Raw genomic sequence first — 21,069 nt, 5'->3', positions numbered from 1 at the left:
AAATAATCTTTAAATGCAATTTCTTTTTACTTTTGCATATTCATTATTGCATTATATTCATTGTGAATTTATTATAGAAAAATGGTAATTATGTAGAATTGAAAGAAATTCTCTCCTGATGAATGTTTTTTGTCTAAGTTTTGATTTGGAGAATTTAAACCCTCTGGGAAGAAAATTCACTAGTTCAATTGAAATTTTTTTATGTGTTTTTCATTCCTGTTTAGATAAAGAAAGCCACCCACCTCGGAAATTTCCTTCTGACAAGATTTTTGAAGCCATTTCCTCAATGTTTCCTGATAAGGGAACAGCAGAAGAACTAAAGGAGAAGTAAGATTTTTCTTTAGAGGTGTTGCCTCTTTGCCTTGAATACAACATGTCACTCGTCAAATAAGATATTATTTGTAAAGTACTTATTTAGTATAGTGTTTGGGATGTTTCTTGGCTTCTGAAAATGAAACTGACAGCTGACTAGCAATTCTGTTGCATTACTTTTTGTTTCATAAAACAAATATATGTACATGTATACATGTTAAAGATGGAAGGACCTTATCCTGGTTGGGTTTTTTTTTTTTTTTTTAGGATAAGTAATAAGCTTATATGGGAATTAAAAAAAAGATTTTTATTATTGCCCTTGGTATCCTCTTTCTTGATTGAACAATTTGCCTCACAGGATATGGTTTCTTGGGGATGTCCAAATGAAACCTATCTAATTTTCCTTATTTTGTTTTAAGATTGTTAGCCTTGATGAAGTTGAAATGAGGTAAGTGTAGTGGGGGTACAGTAGAAGTTTCTTTCTCTTCCACATCTCGGCCTAGCTTGGGATGAGACCTAAAAGTTTAATTTAATACCTTCTCAACTATTTTGGGAACTTTGAAACTCTACATTTCCCCTTTCTTTCCAACAGCCTTGATTTATGGATTAGTGGGCTTCTCTAGAGTCTGGAAGACCTGAATTCAAATGCTGCCTCTCATACTCAATTGCTTTTCAATCCTGAACAAAGTACCTGATCTCTTCTAGCCTCACACAAGTCTCAAAGACAAATTATAGACATTTCCCAAATGAATACTCCCAAATCTTCAAAATTACAGGTCCTTGATATGTTATGGCATTTATATTCTAGTGGCTAGTTCTACTTCTCAAAATCTTTTCTCTAGGGCCTTTTTCAGAGTTGCTGCTCTTTAGATCAAAATATTCCTTCCCTTTTCTTACGAATATTTTTTATTAAAGTGAGACTTTTTCCAGTTCTCTCTCAGACTTTTGATTGATTTCAGCCTTTTTGTCAGCTAATTTGTTTCTTGCCTCCTCCATCCCTACAATAGACACAAGTTAAAATAGATACAGTAGTTAAAATGGTGAGTTGTTGGTCTTTGTGAGGATTTAAGTGATGATAATCGGTAATCTGAACCATCCTTTACCCTCTCTAAGATTGGTTTAAAAAATAAAAAAAAAGGTAATCCTGTCTTCCCTTTGACTAATAGAACAAATCTATATATTAAAAGGAGATTAGAGCAAAGAAAGATCAAGGACATTACAGGGAGTCTATCTATGGAACAGGGGACCATAAGGCAATAAGGCTACCAATATAGGTTTCTATATTTGAATACACACACACACACACACACACAGAGCCTCCTTGCAGCTTGGACTTTCAGATCTAGTACCTGAAGACTTCTGTTGTTCATCATTATATCAATAATCTTACAAGCTATTTTACAGGCTCATTCCCATTATTTGGGTTTGAATTAGATATCTCAAATGAATCCATAAAACAAACCAAAAAAACCCATTTCCTCTCATTCTTAGAATCTGTTCTTTCAAACCTTAGGACTGTTTAGTTGCTTGTCTGTAGATTTCTAGGAACACCTCATACAAGGCTATATTTTTCCTCCCCAAGAAATTTTTCCTCTTGAAAAAAGGAGACTATAAATGCCATATCTGTCCTACTAATCAGTTATCCAGGCTTAAAGCTATGTATGATTATTTTAGTCCTCGCTTTTTTTTTTTTTTAATCCAAGTTCACTTCATCTATCAGGTGCTCTGCTTTGTTTTATTCTTATATCCCACATTAGTCTCTCTCTCTCCATCCCAATTGTACCCTAGATCAGGCCCAACAGCCTTATTCTGTTTTTTTCTATTCTCTCATTCCTTCTTCCAACACTCTCTTATGAACTGGGGCTAATCTTTCTAATGTAATATTTATTCAAAATCCGTTAGTGATTTCCCTTTTCTATTGAATTAAATATAAATTCCTTCATTTGACATTGAAAACTTTCTCTTATTTGGCTTTAGTCTACCTTTCCAACCTCATTGCCCAGTCTTTATACTCTTCTACTGGCATCATTTGCTGTTCCCAACAATTTTTTTTTAATATTTAATATTTTATTTTATTTCTTTTGGCTTATTTATATTTTTCTTTTACCTGGAAAATCCAACCAGCCATATTTACATATTGCAACTACACTTATTTTTCAAAACCAAGCTAAAGTATCAGTTCCTTTCTAAAGCCTTATCTTCAAAGTTAACATGAACTCTTCTGAGCTAAATAATCATAGTGAATAGTACCTCTCTTTTTACATAATTTCACATATGACTTGTTTGTTGATTAGACTATGAGATACTATGGCTTCTTTCATCTCTTGAAATATTTAGAACATAACCATGAATATAGTAGTGCCCAATTAAGGATTTGTTGTGTAAATAAATTCTAGATGTTAAAAGGTTTTTACAGGCTTTCAGGCAATGTTAATGTTAGCATGAATCATATTGAATAGCCAATTAGAATTAGAATTTCCAAGAAGTAGAAGACTATTTTTTCTTACATTTATTTCTCTGTGCCCTCTCCCCACTCATTTAGCCACCTGAGCTACTTCACACATTCTTTTATCATGCTATTGCTTAGAGTTGGTCTCCCTCAAAGAATCTCAGCTTGGCCTGGGAATAACATGCAAAAGTATTTTTCATAGAACATTAGTTATTTATAGTGCTATAGCAATGTAATCACCCGCCAATAATGGTTGACAATGACCACCTTTTTTATTTAAATTCTTTTTGTTTATCATCAATAATTAAGGCCCTGTCCCTTCTGACCAGAGTATCAGAGGTATGTGTCTAGTCTGCACATTTTATAAATAAGGATGCTGAGGGAGATTAAATCATGTGGCCAGGGCTGCATAGGAAGTGTCAGAGGTTGGATTTTCATCCAGTTCCTCTAACACCCAAATTGTGTTCTTTTCAGTATACTACACTATCTCCTATCTTGAGTCCTTTCTGCATCTCCTCTGGTTCCATACGAGCATTGAAAAAACTGGGTTGGCTTTATGTGAAGATAATAGGTGGAATAGCAGGACACCATAGTTGGCCCCATATGAATACTGGTAGAATGAGTTTGGATAAATTGTCTAATGTAGCTTAATGTAGTTGCATTTCAGATCTTCAGAGAAACTTTCTTACTGCATAAATGTTTCAAATATCAAAATATCCAAGTATATGATATGCAAAAAATTATGAAGAAAGTAATATATATACATACTTGCATGTTAGCAGTATTTTATGTGTGTACACAGAATAAAGAGCTATGAAGTATTACATACATACGTATATACACACATTTATACATATACATATATATGAAGGATTTTATATATATATATATATATATATATATATATATATATATATATATATATATATATATATATATATATATATATATAAAATATATTAAAGAAAAAGATAGTTTGAGAGACTGAGAACTTCCCAGAAGTTGAAGGGCTCAGGAAAGGCTTTGTGTAGAAAGAAGAAAGTGCAGAAAGGACTCTGGGGTGAGCTTGTAACATTCTAGGTAAGGAGAAGAAGCAATGAATTTGGAGGTGAAGTGTGGTGTTCAAGAAACAGAGATCGCCAGTTTTGCCGGTTCCCATGATGTAGATGATTGAGTTTTATTCAATGAGATTGTGGAACAAGATTGTGAAGGGCTTTACAAAGTAAACAGAAGTTTGTAGTTCCAGAGACTATAGGTCTTTGACAACCACTGGAGTTTATTGAATAGGGAAGTGATGTGGTCAGATTTACACTTGGGGAAAAATAATTTTGTAGCAATGTAGTAAATAAATTGAAATGAGGAGAGATTTTAAACAAGAAGACCAATTAGGAGATTGTTGCAATAATCTAGCAGAGAGGTGATGACAACCTGACCTAAAAGTGGTAGCTCTGTGAGTGGAGGGAAAGATTTAAATACATGTGATATTTGTATTTCACTTTTAAAAATGCATATTTGTTTTCACATTATATTCATTTGCAGATATTTATCCCCTCTTGTCATTCTCTTATCCAGTAATCCATCTCTCTTTTTAAAAGTTATTTTTTTAAATTAGTTTAGCTATAATTATGTATGTACCCCAGGGGGCAATCTTGATCATTGCAATTCAGGTTAATTTTCTCTTCATGTTTAAGTTTTAAGTTGTAGTTATGTGGTGTGTGTGTGAAAGAAGTCCTGAAATGATAACTGCAATGACCAAATGATTTTAAGAATTTAGCTTCCAAAAATACTCTTTTGTTTTGATTACTAGGTATAAAGAACTAACAGAGCAGCAACTTCCTGGAGCCCTTCCTCCTGAATGTACACCAAACATAGATGGACCAAATGCCAAGTCTGTTCAGAGGGAGCAAAGCTTGCACTCATTTCATACACTCTTCTGCAGGCGCTGCTTTAAATATGATTGTTTCTTACATCGTAAGTTCAATTATTGTACGTTTTGGTTTACTTATTTTTTATTATGGAACTTTACATTTAATGCATATTGGAAAAAGTGGAGTATTAATTTCCAGTCAATCATAAGTTAATCTTGTTAAATTAATAAATTATTAAATGCAACATTATATAATATGGTAAATTATGATTAAATTAATCTTATATTTATTATTTAAAATGTATTCTTAATTTGATGTAGTCTAGTTTTTCATTGATATACTGGAAATTGTAGTAATACTTTTATACCATGTTAATATTTTTATAGTTAGATTATTATTATAGTTTATAGATTATTATAGTTAAATTATTAGATATATATTTAAATTGACATAATATAAATGTAAAGTACTATTCTATTATTGCTATGTCCTAGTTTAGTGGTCTTTGTTTATAGCACTTTCTGATTCCATGAAATGCATTATATTGAATGAGAGATCCTATAAAACTGGTGTTTGGATACATTCTGTCTTTTTTACATTGACATTGTTTCCTGAAAAATGTTAGATCTCCTTAGTAAAGTGTACATGCACATATAGTAATGCCTTAATTATTTTGCATTACTGGATAATTAAATTCAAGACTTTTATTAAGTGCTTCCTTTCTGATGCACTGGGTAGTTGGGGCTACAAAGACAGAAATGAAAGTCTTTGTTATTAAGGATCTTTCTTATAGCAAGCTCACAACTTTATACACATTAATTTAAAGAAGAAGAAAACAATAAAACAAATATTAGGAAAGGCCACATATAGTAACTAGCTTCTGAGTTATACTTTGAAGGAAACTAGGGGTTTTAAGATGTAGAGCTATGTAGAAGTAGGGAAGATGATATGCATATCAGATATGGACAGCTGTGTGTGCAAAAACAAGAAGGTGAGAGATGCAAGTCATTTACTTATAGAGAACCTTTAGCAAACCAGAGTAGTGGAAGAGAAAGCATATAAAGCAAAACAGAGCTTTAAATGCAGAGGTGAGAAATGTATTACTACATTTTGTAATCACTGAAGATTTATGAAAAAGAAAGGCCAATAAATAAAAGTCAGAAGCTGCATTTTAGAAATATCAATTTTGCACTGTGGAAGCTGAAATTGGAAGTAAGAAGACTATTTTAAATGCAGTAGTAGAGATGAAGATCTGAATTAAGATAACAGAATGGAGAGGTAGAATTGACCATACAATATGGAATTGGGATGGATTTCCTGGAAAATATACTGAGTTTTCTTTTGAACATTTTAAATTTGAGATGTATATGGCATAAAGCATTGAAATTCAAAAGCTAGTTTAGGAAGGGCTAAATAGATATGGGAATCTTTTGCACTTAAAAGACGAAAAAAGGGTCTGTGACTCAGTGAGCTTTGAGAAATGTGGGGGAATTACTACATTCAGTGAGGGGGAATAGGATGAAATACTGTGAATTCTAAATAGAATTGGTCAGAGCAGTGTAAGAACAAGTAAGTCCCAGGGAGTGTCCAGGAGAAGTTGGTAGCTCTTAGTTTAAAAAACAGAAGAGTTTATGTAACAATTAAGAGATGTTGGTAATCTTGGAGAGAACAATTTGAGTCAGAAGCTATATTGCAAGGGATTAAGAAGAGTTAGAAGTGAGAATAATGTAAGTGTGGAGTGTGTATGGACTTTTTAAAAGCATTTGCCTGAAAGTGGGATTCAGAATCATAGTTTAAGGGATTAGTAGGATCAAAGTTTTTCTCTTCCCTTCTTGGTTTTACCCCTTATTTCGCTTAGAACATGGCTAAGAGGTCTGAGTTTCTTAAACAAGATTTAACTTTTACAGGGACCAAATTTAAAGCAATTGAAATGTTGTCAGATGCTGGGAGATCATGCTACAAATAGTTCATTTAGTCTCCATTCCTGAGACTACATGTATTTCAGGGAAGGCCCAGATATACTTTAGAAGGCAGAAAAAGAGCTAATAGTTAAGGAGAAGTCAAGAATGAGAAAAGAGAACATAGGAAGAGGTGAATATAAGTGGTGTGGAAGATTGCCCACCTATAACAAATTTGAGGAGAGAATGGAAGGATGATGAAGAGAAGAAGGGGTTTTGGGTTGTGTGAAATAGGGAAGAAAAAGGAGTTTGAAATTAATGACCTCTATTTTCTCTGAATATATAGTAGGAGGTGGACTCTTTGCTGTGAAGGAAAGGAGGCAGTGAGTCAAATAGGATTTAGGATAGTATTAGAGACTTAAGGATGATTAGAAAATTTGTTACAATGAAGGCCTGCTTGAGATTAAATAAAATACATGTAAGTTAGTTTCCAGATAGTTGACATTTACTCAAGTTTTAACTATTTTTGTGTATATCTTGTCAAAGTTAAAAAAAAAGTTACTTGAATAGCTAAACAGTATTTTTGAATGTTAAAATTATACAAATAGATTTGTATTTACCTTTGAGATATATAATTATATTATAAACATATATAATTATCTATACAAATAGACACTTTTGATTTTTATACATGTAAAATTTCTCGGGTGAAAAGGGATCAAAAAAATTGAGAAGCCCTACCTGAATACTTTTAGTCTCACACAAAATGCTTCCAGATTGCTCAGCTTTTTGAGTTCTTATGTCTGTTTGTAGTTTGTGAACAAATGATCGCATCAAATGTGTGCATCAGGCACACTTGTTCCGGTCTTCATTTCACCTTTTGCCACATTCACCCTTTCTCCCCTTCAATCTTTTAGTACTATAAAATGATAGCATTCTATTAATATTATATTCAGGGCAGGAAAAATATGATCACATTGTAGGTAAATTTGAATCTAAGCTAAACTAATAATTTAATAATAAAATAATGGAAAAAACTGCATTGTTAAACATGATCATTTCAGCATTTTTCAATTTTTCAAAGTCTTTATAATGGCCTTTGAACACTTAGTCATGAAAACTTTTCAAACATAACTCCCCTACCCCCTCACCGTATTTAAAAGGCTAAATTTATATTGTAACAATTTAGTTATATTTAAATATAATCTTAGTAGCAAAAACAAGATAATAGGGCAATTGGAACAATTGGAAGGGACTTCAGATCAGGTACTGGTGAGAAAGCTGAAGCCCAAGAGTTAAATACATAAAACTTGGCAAGTCAGAATAATAGCAACATCATTAACTATGATGGGTTGCTTTAAGGGTTAAGGCATTTTTTTGCATATAGTATCTCATTTAATGGTAGGTAATTATATTTAAGTTTTTGGTAAGGAAAGTAAGGCTGAGAGGTTGTGACTTGCCCAGAGGGTTTTCTCAGAGAATCGCAAAGTATCATATCCAAACAATTTACTGTGTTTTTATTTGAGGCAATCAGAATTAAGTGACTTGCCCAGGGTCACACAACTATTAAGTATCTGAGACTAGATATGAACTCTGTCCTCCTGACTCAGGGCTTGTGCCCTATCCACTCCAGGTAGCTTTTATAACAGTGTATTCCAAACATTTAAATTTTTGTAAATAAATCCTTTAAACAATAGATGTTAATTAACCCTTTTATGTATTAGAACAGTAGAGTTTAATTTTAAAGTTTATCACTAATTTTGATAGCCTTTTAGATTCATTAGTTGTGATACTAAGGAACATGAAGTGAAATCCTGTTTTAAAATCATTTCTGGTATTGGTCAGCTGCTCATAAAAGGCACTTGAGAATGAAGTTCTCAAAAAGGCTACAGTATTTATAACAAAGCTTACAGTGTGCTGAACTTCATAGCCTCAACTTAATTATATTTGAGTGACAAAATCATTGTCTTTGGCTTATTTAGAAAGGATGGTCTTTCTGTTGCATGTGGTCCAATGTATCAACTTCTTTTTGTCCATTTTATTTTTTTTTCTCTTTTTAAACTTTTAAAACAAAATCAGAAACATGCAAAACATATTTGAGATTTGGGGAAGCTTTTAATATATAATTTATTTCAAATAGTAATTATGGTGAAATTAGGAACTCTGTAAAAACAAAATATTTCAAAGTGAAAGAAATTATTGGTGCCTCATCTTTTTGAAAGGTGGAGGTTAAAACTCTAATGCCTTTTGGAATGCAAATATGTCTTGCTACTTTTAAGGATAAAGTGGAGGGAAAAACAGCCTGAAAGATAAGATGTTCTAGTTTATTATAAAAGTTTCAGCAGAGCCAGCTAGACTAAACATTGTTTAGTGAGTACTTCTCAATTAAAAGCACTGGATCTTTGAAGTAATATTAATTGGAATCCTTTTCAGAGTCTGATCTTGTGCAGTTTAACTTTATACATTAAATATAATAATGTTAAAGTGATCATTTATGTACAGCATCCAATAGGATTCACAAGAAGTTTGCTTTTCTTTAGAAACTGTTGGGAAGAGATAGAAGTTAAGAGATAGTGGGAAGTGAAAAGCACAGGTGGAGAAACTTGGTAAAGCTAAACAATTGAGTCATTTAAAATAGGACCTATATCTTGGTAGAAAGCACAACTTGCAGATATGGTAAATTTTTTTTTTTTTGCCCGTTTCTTACCAAGTACATTCATGTTCTAGAATGAATTAGATTCATTTGCTCTTTTGTGATGGATGTTTAAGGGATTCTTGTAGGAACATATTGAACTCAAGGAGTATGTTTGATTTTGGTGTTATCCATGGACTAGCATGAACTTTCTGAGACTTGGAACCATGAATGCTAACATATTTGCAAGATGGCTTTATGGTTGTCTGATGCAGACAAGTAAATTATCATGTTTACTCTAAAATAATTATGCAACAGTAATTTGAAATATGACAGTCCATTTTGTGTACTACACAGAGCAGGTGAAATTAATTCAGACTTGTTCAGTCATGAACTCTTCATGATCCCATTTGGAGTTTTATTGGCAAAGATACTGGAGTGGTTTGTCATTTCCTCCTATTTACAGCGAGGAAATTGAGGCAAATGGGGTTTAGTCCTTTGCCAAAGGTTATATAGTTATTAAGTGGTTTGAGACCAGATCTAAAGTTGAGTTTCTTGACTGGAGACCTGGTACTCAATCAGTATAGCACCAGCTACATGCATTAGTGATTGAAGAAATTTGTTTTCATAATAGTAAGAATAGTCTTGCATCTGCCCCTAACTAGAGGTCCATTCTCTATCTACTTACATTATCCCTACTGTGTCTGTTTATCTGTAAAATGATTCTGGACTGGAGAAAAGTGTATCTAGTGGACTCAGAGACTTTTTATTGGAGTTGTTCTATATATTTACTTGGTGAACTGATTCTGGATGCCTAAAGCATTCAGATCTGCAGTTTTAATCATCAGAACTTTTGATATTCACATTGATGCTGTAGTTATTTCTTATAAATAAAAATTTTATCTTTAAGTCCTTTAATATATGGCATATTCTTTTCTTTTTCTAGTAATTTTAAAAGCATTTTTTCCCATATTAAGCATTCTAAGTTGAAATACAGTGTTCTAATAACTTTATTAATATTTGATTGGATATTGTTTTAGGATGAAAAATCTGTGAAAATGGCTTTAACTAAAGTATCAAGTTTAAATTTTCCTTATAGAAATAATAGAGAAATAAACATTTTCCCAAAAGAATCATGATTTCAAAGTATTTCATCCTGCTAAGAGGGTAAGAATGGTTCTCTGTAGTTTTAGGGAAAATAAAAAGAAATTTAAGAACAGCACCACACAAAATTAAAAGTTTTTTGATTAAGAATTCTATCCAAAAAAAAAAAGAGTAAATCTATTCCTCTTAGGCACTTTTTTTTTTTTTGGGGGGGGGGAGGATTTTCCTCCTTGTGAGGAATTCCCTCTACAGTTTTAGACTGGCACCTGCAATCCAAGTTGTCATCTTAGAGAATTGTTGGGATCTTGTGGCCCCAAGTGACTTGCCATAAGGCTAGTATATTAGAAGTTTGACCGGACTCCAGGTGTTCTATGTGCTACACTGCCTCTTACTGTGCTGTATGACAGTGGGTAATATACAGAATTGGTTTCTAATCCTGAATAGAAATGTCGAAGCTGAGCTGATTCAATTATTTTGATGGTTGTTATTTATTAAGACAATAGTGGGTTTCCTAAGAATAAATCTTTAAATTAATTTGGTTCTGTGGAAACATATTAATATAGCAATTAATGTCTAACATCTTTTTATGTATATACATATGTGTATGTGTATATATGTGTGTGTGTGTGTATATATAGAGAGAGAACAGATATACCCATTTTCCTAAAGCATTTTGTTTTTTAGAGTTACTGTAGTAAATGAAGACTCTTAAGATTTCAGACTGATTCCAATTATAGGTATAATACTTTCCTAAAATGCTGTGTGAGCTTTAACCTTCTGGATGCTAAAAGATTCCCACTTTGTCAAACTGTAATTAAATCCTAAATTAGTCATGTACTGTTAGTTTTTCATTTTGGGAAAGGGTAGCTCACAGACTTGAAAGAGAAGTAAATATTTTTAGTAAAGAAAACATTGTCTCCATTTTTCCTTGTTTCTTTTCCTGTCTTCCTTCTTTTTGAGCTTTTTACATGAAGATTTCCATTTATCTTAAAAGGTGTAGTTTTCATAAACGTGAAGATTTTCAACCTAAAATGTTATAATTATCTTTTCTTTACTGTTTAATGATATTTTCAAAACAACAAGCACCTGAACTACTTGCCCTTTGGATATTAGAAAATGTCTTCAAAAGCTCTCACTTTTTATACAATGAAATTTTATATAACACAAGTTGCTGCTTTTACAAAAACCAGTTTTTGAACAATCTGAGTTGGGAAGAAAGCTTACTGTTACATGTTATCTTTCTTTAGTGGTAGACTTGTCTAATGAAATTCCAGTTTCTATAAGAAATTCATGTTTAAAAGCACATGAATTTCTTATAGAAATTGGAATTTCGCTAAACTTTTTTTCCCCTTCTAATCTGGGACCCAGTTTATCATGCATTTGGCAGGCTTCACTTAGAAGTACTAATTTTTCTGCTCCAACTCCACACTTTTCTTCTTTGCCTTTCATCATCTCCTCCCCCTCTCTCCCCATCTTCCCAACCTTAATATTACAGGCTTACTTGTTGAAGTTCAAATTTCCTAAGTATTTACTGAAGCTTCTCTTAAAAATAAAAAATTTCATTTAGCTGTAGAGGGAATACCCACTGTTCTATGAAGATATTAAGGACTTTGTTTAAACAAATGTTTAGTCATGGCTTGAAGAATCTATCAGCTTCACCTGCCAAAAAAGAGAAATCACTAATTAATCAGAATACCTATCAGTCACTTTTTCTGGATGAGACTTATTAAAGTGATGATCTTCAAAGGGTTAGAAGAGAAAATTTATTAAATAATGTAGATAAATAACAAGGTCTGTTTTCCACTCAGTGGCTCTATAGAGCTACACTGATAAACTGGTTAGATAACTGACTTTGTTACCAAGATATATTTGGGTAGTTTATGGTTTTGTCTCTTTCACAGCATTCCATGCAACACCCAACACTTATAAGCGGAAGAACACAGAAACAGCACTAGATAACAAACCTTGTGGACCACACTGTTACCAGCATTTGGTAAGATTTGTTGTTTTATTGTACAGGAATTAATGAAGTCTTTATATTGGACTTCCGGTGAAGGTCTACAAGGTCAGAATCTTGCCCTCTGGAACATTGTTCTAACATGGACAGTTAACAACAGGCAGGATACTTAAGGCCTCATTGATCTCTCCCCTTTCTGACCATCCATTTTTAAAAAATTAAAAAAAAATTTTTAAAATGCTTATCACATTTGATACTACTATATTGTTTTGTTTGTAAAAATCTGGTCTTTCTAAAGAATGTAAGCTCCTTAGGGGCAGGGATCTTTTTGTATGTTCTACAAAAACCAAGCAGGGTTTATAAACAAGTCACCTAAAACTTGAGAATTCCAAAATTCTCTACTCAGTTGCTTGTTTAAGTTTTACTAAGCCCACAAACCTTATTCTCTGGTCTCAGGCTGCTTTGGGGCCTAAGGGATAAATAAGTAGACCATGGTGAAAATATTCTTGTGTGTTTTCATGAACCATCTACACATTCTGACATTCTACTAAACGTACATACTGATTTAATACACGAAAATCTAAATTGTGAAACTTAAATTATGATACTTATTTTTGTTAGCTGAGGATTTGTCACTTAATCAAAAAATTTTACTATTAAATAGAAGATTCTCCCAAATTCATTTAAAATATGGCTTATGAAAATTTCTTTTTTCTGGAACATCTATATATAGAAGAAATGATCCCATTACATAAAGATATACTTATATTTTAATTATTGTTCCTGAAATTTTTTTCATCACTTTTTGGTATTAATGGCAGTTTCATCCTTCTATTTCATAGCCTGAAAATTTTGGAAAGAAACCCCGCAGGTATAGAGAAAATTATAATTAAATATGTAAGTTTGTAATCTGAATTTAAACTGGTTCCACAGATCTAATTCCTTAATTTTTTGCCAAGCACGATCTTCCCTTCCCTCCCCCCCAAAATCAAAACATAGCTTAAAGATAACTTTTTTTCTTTTCTTTTAGGAAGGGGCAAAAGAGTTTGCAGCTGCTCTTACTGCTGAACGGATCAAAACACCTCCAAAGCGCCCAGGAGGTCGCCGAAGGGGAAGGCTTCCAAATAACAGCAGTAGACCAAGCACACCAACCATTAATGTGCTGGAATCAAAGGATACAGACAGTGATAGGGAAGCTGGAACTGAAACAGGTGGAGAGAATAATGATAAAGAGGAAGAAGAAAAGAAAGATGAAACTTCTAGTTCTTCTGGTAAGATGCTTTAAAATCTTTGGTTTGAGGAGTTTTTTTTGTTTCTGAGGTTTTGTTTTTCCTAGAAAGTGTAAAATGTCTTGAGGTTGAATTTGAATTGACTTCAGGACTGGTACTCTATCCACTGTGCTACCTACCTGCTCCTGGTTTGAGAATTTTTAAAAAAATTATATAACCAAAATGACTTCAACATACTAATATCTTTGATACCACAGACAATGTTATTAAAATACACTGGATTACAGAATTAATTCATGACTTGAGTAGTTAACTTAAGTTCATTGTTTTTGTGCGATTCTTTTGTTTATTTCACTGGAAAAGGAAGAAAAACACAATCACATTAATTCACTAAGGGATGTTTTAACAAATTTGATAAGAGGTTTTATGGAAGATATCCAGAAATATAGGGAAGATTCATCTTTCTAAATTTGAAAAGGAAAACCATTGTCTTTGCCAAGAAAATCTCAAATGTGTTCATGAAGAGTTGAATACAACAGAAAATGAGTCAACAACAAATCTGAGTTTATTAGAAGTATTGGCTAAATTAGGATTTTAAGTTTTAGTTCTATTGGCCACTGAGAACCATTACAACTGAGAACTAGTAACTGGCTCCATATAATTTAGTTTTAGAGTAAACTTATCTTTAAAAATATAATAGTGTTTTATATTTTATCTTGGTTTTACAGAGGCAAACTCCAGGTGTCAAACACCAATAAAAATGAAGCCAAATATTGAACCTCCTGAGAACGTGGAATGGAGTGGTGCTGAAGCCTCAATGTTCAGAGTTCTTATTGGCACTTACTATGATAATTTTTGTGCCATTGCTAGGTTGATTGGGACCAAAACATGTAGACAGGTAAGAACATCAGGTGAAAATCAGTAAGTGGGGCTAAATGTACAATTTCCCAAAGGAGATCATTGCTTTAACTTAAAAGAATGTTTACTGTTTATCTCGATTATTCTCAAATCTACTAAATGGTTACTTTTAAGCAAAAATTATCCTAAAAATTATAGATTATTATTATCATCATTTTGCACAGTTAAGGTCAGGAGCCATGAAAATGAAAGGTGTATGCAGAGGATTTAAATGTCTAGAAGGCAGCATCATCACCACCACTCCAGGAACAACCTGCCTCATGGCCATTTAACTACTATCTCTTGCCAGGTCTATGAGTTTAGAGTAAAGGAATCTAGTATCATAGCTCCAGTTCCTGCTGAGGATGTTGATACACCTCCAAGGAAGAAAAAAAGGAAACACCGGTAAGTGTTTTGTAGTTCTAAAACTGTAGGGAATAGGTTTAGTATTCTATCTGCCTGGGGTGTGGTGTCTTTTTTAAGCCAGCTGCTATGGTGTGCTTTTTGTTGCCACATGGTATATGGCTCTGTACTTAAGAGAAACTAATTCTTTTAATAAAATCAACAGATTTTATTAAATCAATAGGCTACCATTAAATGATTTAGGATAGAGAAGCATGATACATTTCTCATTAGTACAAACAGCACATTGAAAAGGATGATAGCTTAATGTGGTTATTGGGTAAAAGTTTAGCTTTAAATATCTTTAAAGGCAGTTATAAAGGCAGTTAGTTAGTTATATCTATCAGTTCTGGCTACTCTAGTGACTTAATGAGGTTAAGCTCAATTTCATTTGAGGACTGCCTACCAAGAACTACTGATTGCTTGTTTCAGTTGGGTAATTTCCTTTAAAGTTGAGTCGTTGATGCTAACTTCTGAGATAAGACTATGTAGAATATGATAGCCGTGAAAAACTGAAATTTTTAGCACAATTTAAGCATGATTATGAAAAAATGGCTTAACTTAGGTTCATGCTTATCTGCAGAATTAACTCCCCACATCCAAAAGCCTAATCAAAGCTAGCAGCCAGCCACCTTGCTATGGTTATATTAGTTTTGATTCCCCCCCAAAACGGAGGGCCATTGCAATTCAATACTCAAGAATTGGAATTCAAAAGCTTTTGCCAACAGGAATTTTGCCCACTGCAGATGTTGGCATGTTTTCTTGGAGAGGGTCTTTCTCATCTCCTTGAGATTAATAGTGACCAACCAATCCTGGTCTCTTAATGATAGAAAGAAGAGACATGATCAGACGAAAATGTATCCTCCCCCCCCCCCCCCCCCCCCAAAAAAAAGGGAAAATCTCATAGGATGTTAAAGAGCAAGCACAGGAAGTGATCTGCTGGTTTTTCTTTAAAGTTGCACATAGGAATGTGGGTTTAATTTTTTGCAAATATATATATGTAATATATATGTATATATATTTTCAGTGGTCAGTTTGTCCTAGAGTTGTTTTGATCAGTTTGTAGATGACTCTCCTAAGAACACTTTGATTTCATTTAAGTATTGCTAGTCTGGTCACACAGACATTTCCATTTAAGTAATTTTTTGTTGGGTTTGTAGTTGTTAACTAACTCTCCAGCTCTCGGAAAAGGAGGAGTCTCCTGTCAACTTTCTTGTGTTTGTGTTGTGTTTTTTTTGTTTGTTTTTGCAGGTTGTGGGCTGCACATTGCAGAAAGATACAACTGAAAAAGGGTTAGCATCTTTCCATTTAACTTTATCTTTACTTTAAGCATTTCTACTTTGGTTTTTAATTGTTTTTAGGGCCTCACCATGGGGAGTCTGTTGTGCCACAACGAACTGACATGTTGTAACTGGATAGTCACACTATCAGGGTTTAGGATATTGCTGTTTATTAAAGAAAACAAAAATTGAGGGAGCTAGATAATGATCCTTTAGATACTACTCTATTGTATTTCCCATAACCTAAACTAATGGGATGGAGAGAGGCAGTGTTTGTATTAAAGGGAAATTGCTTTGGAAAAATGGCTGAGATGACAATTAATGCTTCTGAGCAGGTTCATGGGGGTTGGGAAATATTAACATTTCCTAATTTTTGCCATCATTTTGTAAACAGGAATACGTGTAACATTGTAAATACAGTAAAGAAAATCCAGCTAAGCTGCAGAGGATAGAGGGAAGATTTCCACTTGATAATTATACATATAATAGTCTTACAGTTCCCTGGCTCAATTGCTTTTCATACTAATATCTTTATTCAGATGGCTCCTCTAACCATGTTTACAACTATCAACCCTGTGATCATCCACGTCAGCCTTGTGACAGTTCTTGCCCATGCGTGATTGCTCAAAACTTTTGTGAGAAGTTTTGTCAGTGTAGCTCAGAATGTAAGTATTTGTTATCCTTGTGCACTGTCATGCCCATTGTAATAGGATGAGCATCAAATACATTTTTTAGTAAGAGAATTTGAAGCACTCATTCAACAAATATTTAAAAGTATGTATTTTTACACTTTTTAAAAAGTTACTCATGAGGTCATCTTCAGGAAAATCTCACTTAAGGAACATTGAGCTTCTAAAGCCATTTTGCATGCTGGGCAAACCTGTCTTGAAAGAAGGGGCCTTTCTTTTTTTCCCCTCCTCTCCTTTGACCATTAAAAACAGATTCATAATAAAGCTGGTACAGTGTTAGGGGCACCCAGAAGAAAAACAAACAAACATACCACAAGATAATTGAACATTCAAATGTGATTGTTAAGGAATGACTTTTATTTGTCTTTAGAATTTAAAAATTTAAAAATTTAAATTTTATGGAGCCACATACATAAATAGTTCCTAATCAAGAAACTGTCTATGGAGCACTTAATAGAGAAATAATCCTTGTCCTGTACTAACATAGCTTTCTCCTTTTCCCACCCTCTCTGAAGGCCAAAACCGATTCCCCGGGTGCCGTTGTAAAGCACAATGCAACACTAAACAGTGCCCTTGTTATTTGGCTGTCCGTGAATGTGATCCAGACCTCTGTCTGACTTGTGGGGCTGCTGATCACTGGGATAGTAAAAATGTGTCTTGCAAGAACTGCAGCATTCAGAGAGGATCCAAAAAGGTAAGTGGGCAAATGTTATTTAGTAGCTCTCCAAAAGTGTAGGGAATTGTGAAGCAGAAGAAATTCAAGTATATAATTGCCACTTTGTAGGTTTTGAAAAAGAACAATTTAGCTTTCTTAGCATATGATCTATCAGTCATCGTCAGAAATTGTCACTGTCACTGTCCATTTATATTGAAATCTGAATTAAAAGTCAGGGAAAATATCCTACTGTTCAGGTAATTTGGGGGGCTTTTAAGACTTTGAGCTTAGTTTGTGACAGTGTAAATTGTGTTTGTGACTTTGTAAGTCACATTAATCTTGACTGCTTTAGGTTTTAAGGTGCTTGTGGGGCCTTCAGAACATATCAAATTTCCTGTAGCTATGAACTCCTAGTTATGCACCTGCTATGTGTTCCAATTGCCGTAAAAGAGGTATCAACAGATGGCTTTCTCAAGGAATTGAGCCACAAAGAGATTAGAAGTCTAGGAAAATAGCTATCAACTGAAGAAATTCTGTTTTAAATACCCAATACACCTAATGTGACACAATATGACCTTCTTGAATTGAAGAAATGATGTTTTCTTAGAGAAGGTACTTCTTGAGAGGTGGACATTAAAGAAAAATAAAATTTTATTTAGTGAATTTTACAAGTGAAATTTGCTTTTTTGGGGAGATTGGGAAATTCATGAGCAAAGACAATATAAATCCTCTTTCTCAAAAATGAGAAAGAGGATTTATATTAAGTATAAGGAGCCCAAAATCCCAACTTGCTTTTTTAGAACTTGGTTTTTCTTGAGTAGAGATCTTGATATGTCTACCTTACAGGTAAAGTCAGAGCCCTTAGGGGCAGTGTGTCTGTCTTTTCAAGATACCCTTGACCAAACAAAAGTTAAAATTATCTCATGGTAATGAGATAGTGAAAATTGTATATTTTTTGTACTTGTAAGTTTTAGCTAGCATAAATGGGTTCACACTAACAAGCTAAATTATGTGCCTAGGTTACTCCTCCAAATTGTAGATCATGTCTTACTTTTTGAGCTTTTGAGCATTTAAGCTTTCCTTGTAATTTTGATTATAAATATTATAAAAAATTATAAATAGGTTCTGGTTTCTTCTTTAGCATTTATTGCTGGCACCATCTGACGTGGCAGGTTGGGGAATTTTCATCAAAGATCCTGTGCAAAAGAATGAATTCATCTCTGAATACTGTGGTGAGGTAAGGCAAGGGATGAAGCAGCACACACCTTTCCTGTTGGCACTGAGAAATGCCTTCATGTTAAGGGCTTGTTATGTTTTAAACAGCAGCATTCCCAGTTTACCCACCAAAAGAGGTGGTCCAGGAGAAAGATGTTACCATTTTAGCAAAGTAAAGGCTAGAAAAGGAAAATTTGTGGAGTTACAAAGTGAATCACACCTACCATCTCAGGTGTGTTTGTGAGGGAGGCTACTCACACCCTGCTGAACAAGGATTCAGGGTGACCTTCTCCTTGTCTTTTCTTCTAGATTATTTCTCAGGATGAGGCAGACAGAAGAGGAAAGGTTTATGATAAGTACATGTGCAGCTTTCTCTTCAACTTGAATAATGGTATGTTAATGTAACCCTTCTATTGGATTTTTCAATATTCCTTAAGTTTGATTAGATACCAGCTCTTTTAATATGTTTTTGTTTTGTTTTGGTGGGGAGGAGGAATCAGTGCCCTTGAGAGTTTGGGGAAGGGAGAGTTAGGAGGGGAAGAATGCTTTTTTTTTTTTTTTTAAAAGGCTGCCAGATAAACAATGGCATTTTAAGATTTTAAAAGTTTATTTGAATGAGCAGTGCAAAAATGAAGAGGACAAGTGATATGGGAATAAAAGCATAAAAGGAATGAGGGCACTTATTAAATTTATTTGTTGAAGAAACCTTATTATTTTACTTTTAATTTTTTTTTCTAATTTTTTCTAATAGATTTTGTGGTGGATGCAACCCGCAAGGGTAACAAAATTCGTTTTGCAAATCATTCAGTAAATCCCAACTGCTATGCAAAAGGTAGGTACCAACCAAATCGTGCCCAGGAGTAGTTAGTTATCAATCAAATGTTTAATGCTTAGGAGTCACATTAACCATCCTGTGGCTGTGCTATTCCCATACTAACTGCTCGCTGATGTGGGTCTGTGTGTCTTTTTCCAGTTATGATGGTTAACGGTGATCACAGGATAGGTATTTTTGCTAAGAGAGCCATCCAGACTGGTGAAGAGCTGTTTTTTGACTACAGGTTGGTAAAATACGTATTTATAGTGTAAGCATTGAGTTTTTCCAAAGCTTTCTTTCATTTCTTCTTGTTCTGACTTGGGGGAGCTTATTATTGGCCGTCATTGCATTTTTGAACCCCCAGTTCACAAACTGTGACATGTGATGAGCAGGTGGGGTTAAATTCTGTTTGAATTGAATTTGAATCTTTTTGGTCTTTTGGGTCTTTAAGTAAGGTTCTTAGATTAAGCTCTCAATGTAGTTGGTGGGTTCATAAAAGAACTCAGCTCAGATCCAATAATTATTTATTTAAATTTATCAAGGATTTCACCATTGTAGTCCAGCAGTGATTCACCTATTTATGGAATTTGTTGGAAAACATATTCTTGAGTCCCCCCAGCAATATTGTGGGGGCACCTTCTCTCCTACTAATATGTAAATGTGGCTCTGTTGTATTTTCACACTGTTCTCCTATCTAGGACCATATGGAACCAAGAGATAATTCTTTTCTAATTTTGTTTCAGATATAGCCAGGCTGATGCCCTGAAGTATGTGGGCATTGAACGAGAAATGGAAATCCCTTGATATCATCAGCTACCTCCTCTTTAAAACAGCTGCCTTATTTTCAGGAATTTCTAGTACTGTGGGCAATTTTAGAAAAATAAAATGCAATTTGAAATTCTGAATTTGCAAAGTACTGTAAGAGTAATTTATAGTAATGAGTTTAAAAATCAACTTTTTATTGCCTTCTCACCAGCTGCAAAGTGTTTTGTACCAGTGAAATTTTGCAATAATGCAGTGTGGTACATTTTTCAACCTTGAATAAAGGATACTTGAACTTCTTTGTTGCCCAATTATTGTAATCATACGTTTTATCCAATCAAGTGTCTCGGATTTCTTTTAGCAGTTTGGTCTACTAAAGCTTTGAATCCTAAAATGGGTCCAACTCTGGTCTTTAATGCTTTCTGGGTAAATGATTTGGTTAAATAAAATGTTTCAATTCCTGGATTGCCTGAATTGTTGAAAACTGACAAAGGCTGACAAATAGTGACAAGTACTTCCGGGCTCTTTTTTCTTCTTTCCCTGCTCCCTCTTTTCTACTATTGTGGAGGGGAGAACCATCCCCCAAATTCCCCAGACTCATTCTTGACTCCTAGCCTCAGCTATTATGTCAGCTATTAATGATTTAACCTCTTGAAACAGATCCTCTTTTCTTTGACTAAATACCAAATACCAAAAAAATATTAATTTAAAATCTTTTGGGATCCATGCCAGGCCATCTTTCTTACTCCTGAATTGGAGTAAGAAATTGGAACTCCTGTTCCAATAACACTGGACTTCTAGCTGTCCATCTCTTGGCTCAGGGGAGAGTCAATTTCTAGGTTCTAGAAATTGGGGCAAATGAATCTCTCAATATGATTGGCAAGTTCACAAAAGAAGGCAGATCCA

General features: G+C 33.8%; 1 protein-coding gene across 6 annotated transcripts in view; it reads left to right on the top strand.

Moving 5' to 3' along the window:
* The window catches only part of EZH2 (enhancer of zeste 2 polycomb repressive complex 2 subunit), a 108,115-nt gene extending 87,653 nt beyond the window's left edge, over window positions 1–20,462 (top strand). For 2 of the 6 annotated variants that reach the window (XM_023504958.2, XM_023504956.2), the window contains exons 9-22: window positions 225–327; window positions 4,569–4,747; window positions 12,165–12,256; window positions 13,251–13,491; window positions 14,178–14,347; window positions 14,657–14,751; window positions 16,000–16,040; window positions 16,568–16,693; window positions 17,233–17,411; window positions 18,514–18,609; window positions 18,897–18,978; window positions 19,339–19,419; window positions 19,561–19,645; window positions 20,145–20,462. In XM_023504958.2, the coding sequence (XP_023360726.1) occupies window positions 225–327; window positions 4,569–4,747; window positions 12,165–12,256; window positions 13,251–13,491; window positions 14,178–14,347; window positions 14,657–14,751; window positions 16,000–16,040; window positions 16,568–16,693; window positions 17,233–17,411; window positions 18,514–18,609; window positions 18,897–18,978; window positions 19,339–19,419; window positions 19,561–19,645; window positions 20,145–20,205 (1,631 nt within the window). In that variant the 3' untranslated portion in view covers window positions 20,206–20,462. The remainder of the gene's footprint in view (window positions 1–224; window positions 328–4,568; window positions 4,748–12,164; window positions 12,257–13,250; window positions 13,492–14,177; window positions 14,348–14,656; window positions 14,752–15,999; window positions 16,041–16,567; window positions 16,694–17,232; window positions 17,412–18,513; window positions 18,610–18,896; window positions 18,979–19,338; window positions 19,420–19,560; window positions 19,646–20,144) is intronic. The other 4 variants (XM_012551114.3, XM_003771727.4, XM_023504959.2 and 1 more) reach the window with 3 other exon arrangements.
* The last annotated feature ends 607 nt before the right edge of the window (window positions 20,463–21,069 follow it).

This window comes from Sarcophilus harrisii, chromosome 5 (assembly GCF_902635505.1).
Source record: "Sarcophilus harrisii chromosome 5, mSarHar1.11, whole genome shotgun sequence".
NCBI lineage: Eukaryota > Metazoa > Chordata > Mammalia > Dasyuromorphia > Dasyuridae > Sarcophilus > Sarcophilus harrisii.
This window is presented reverse-complemented; position numbering and strand designations above follow the sequence as displayed.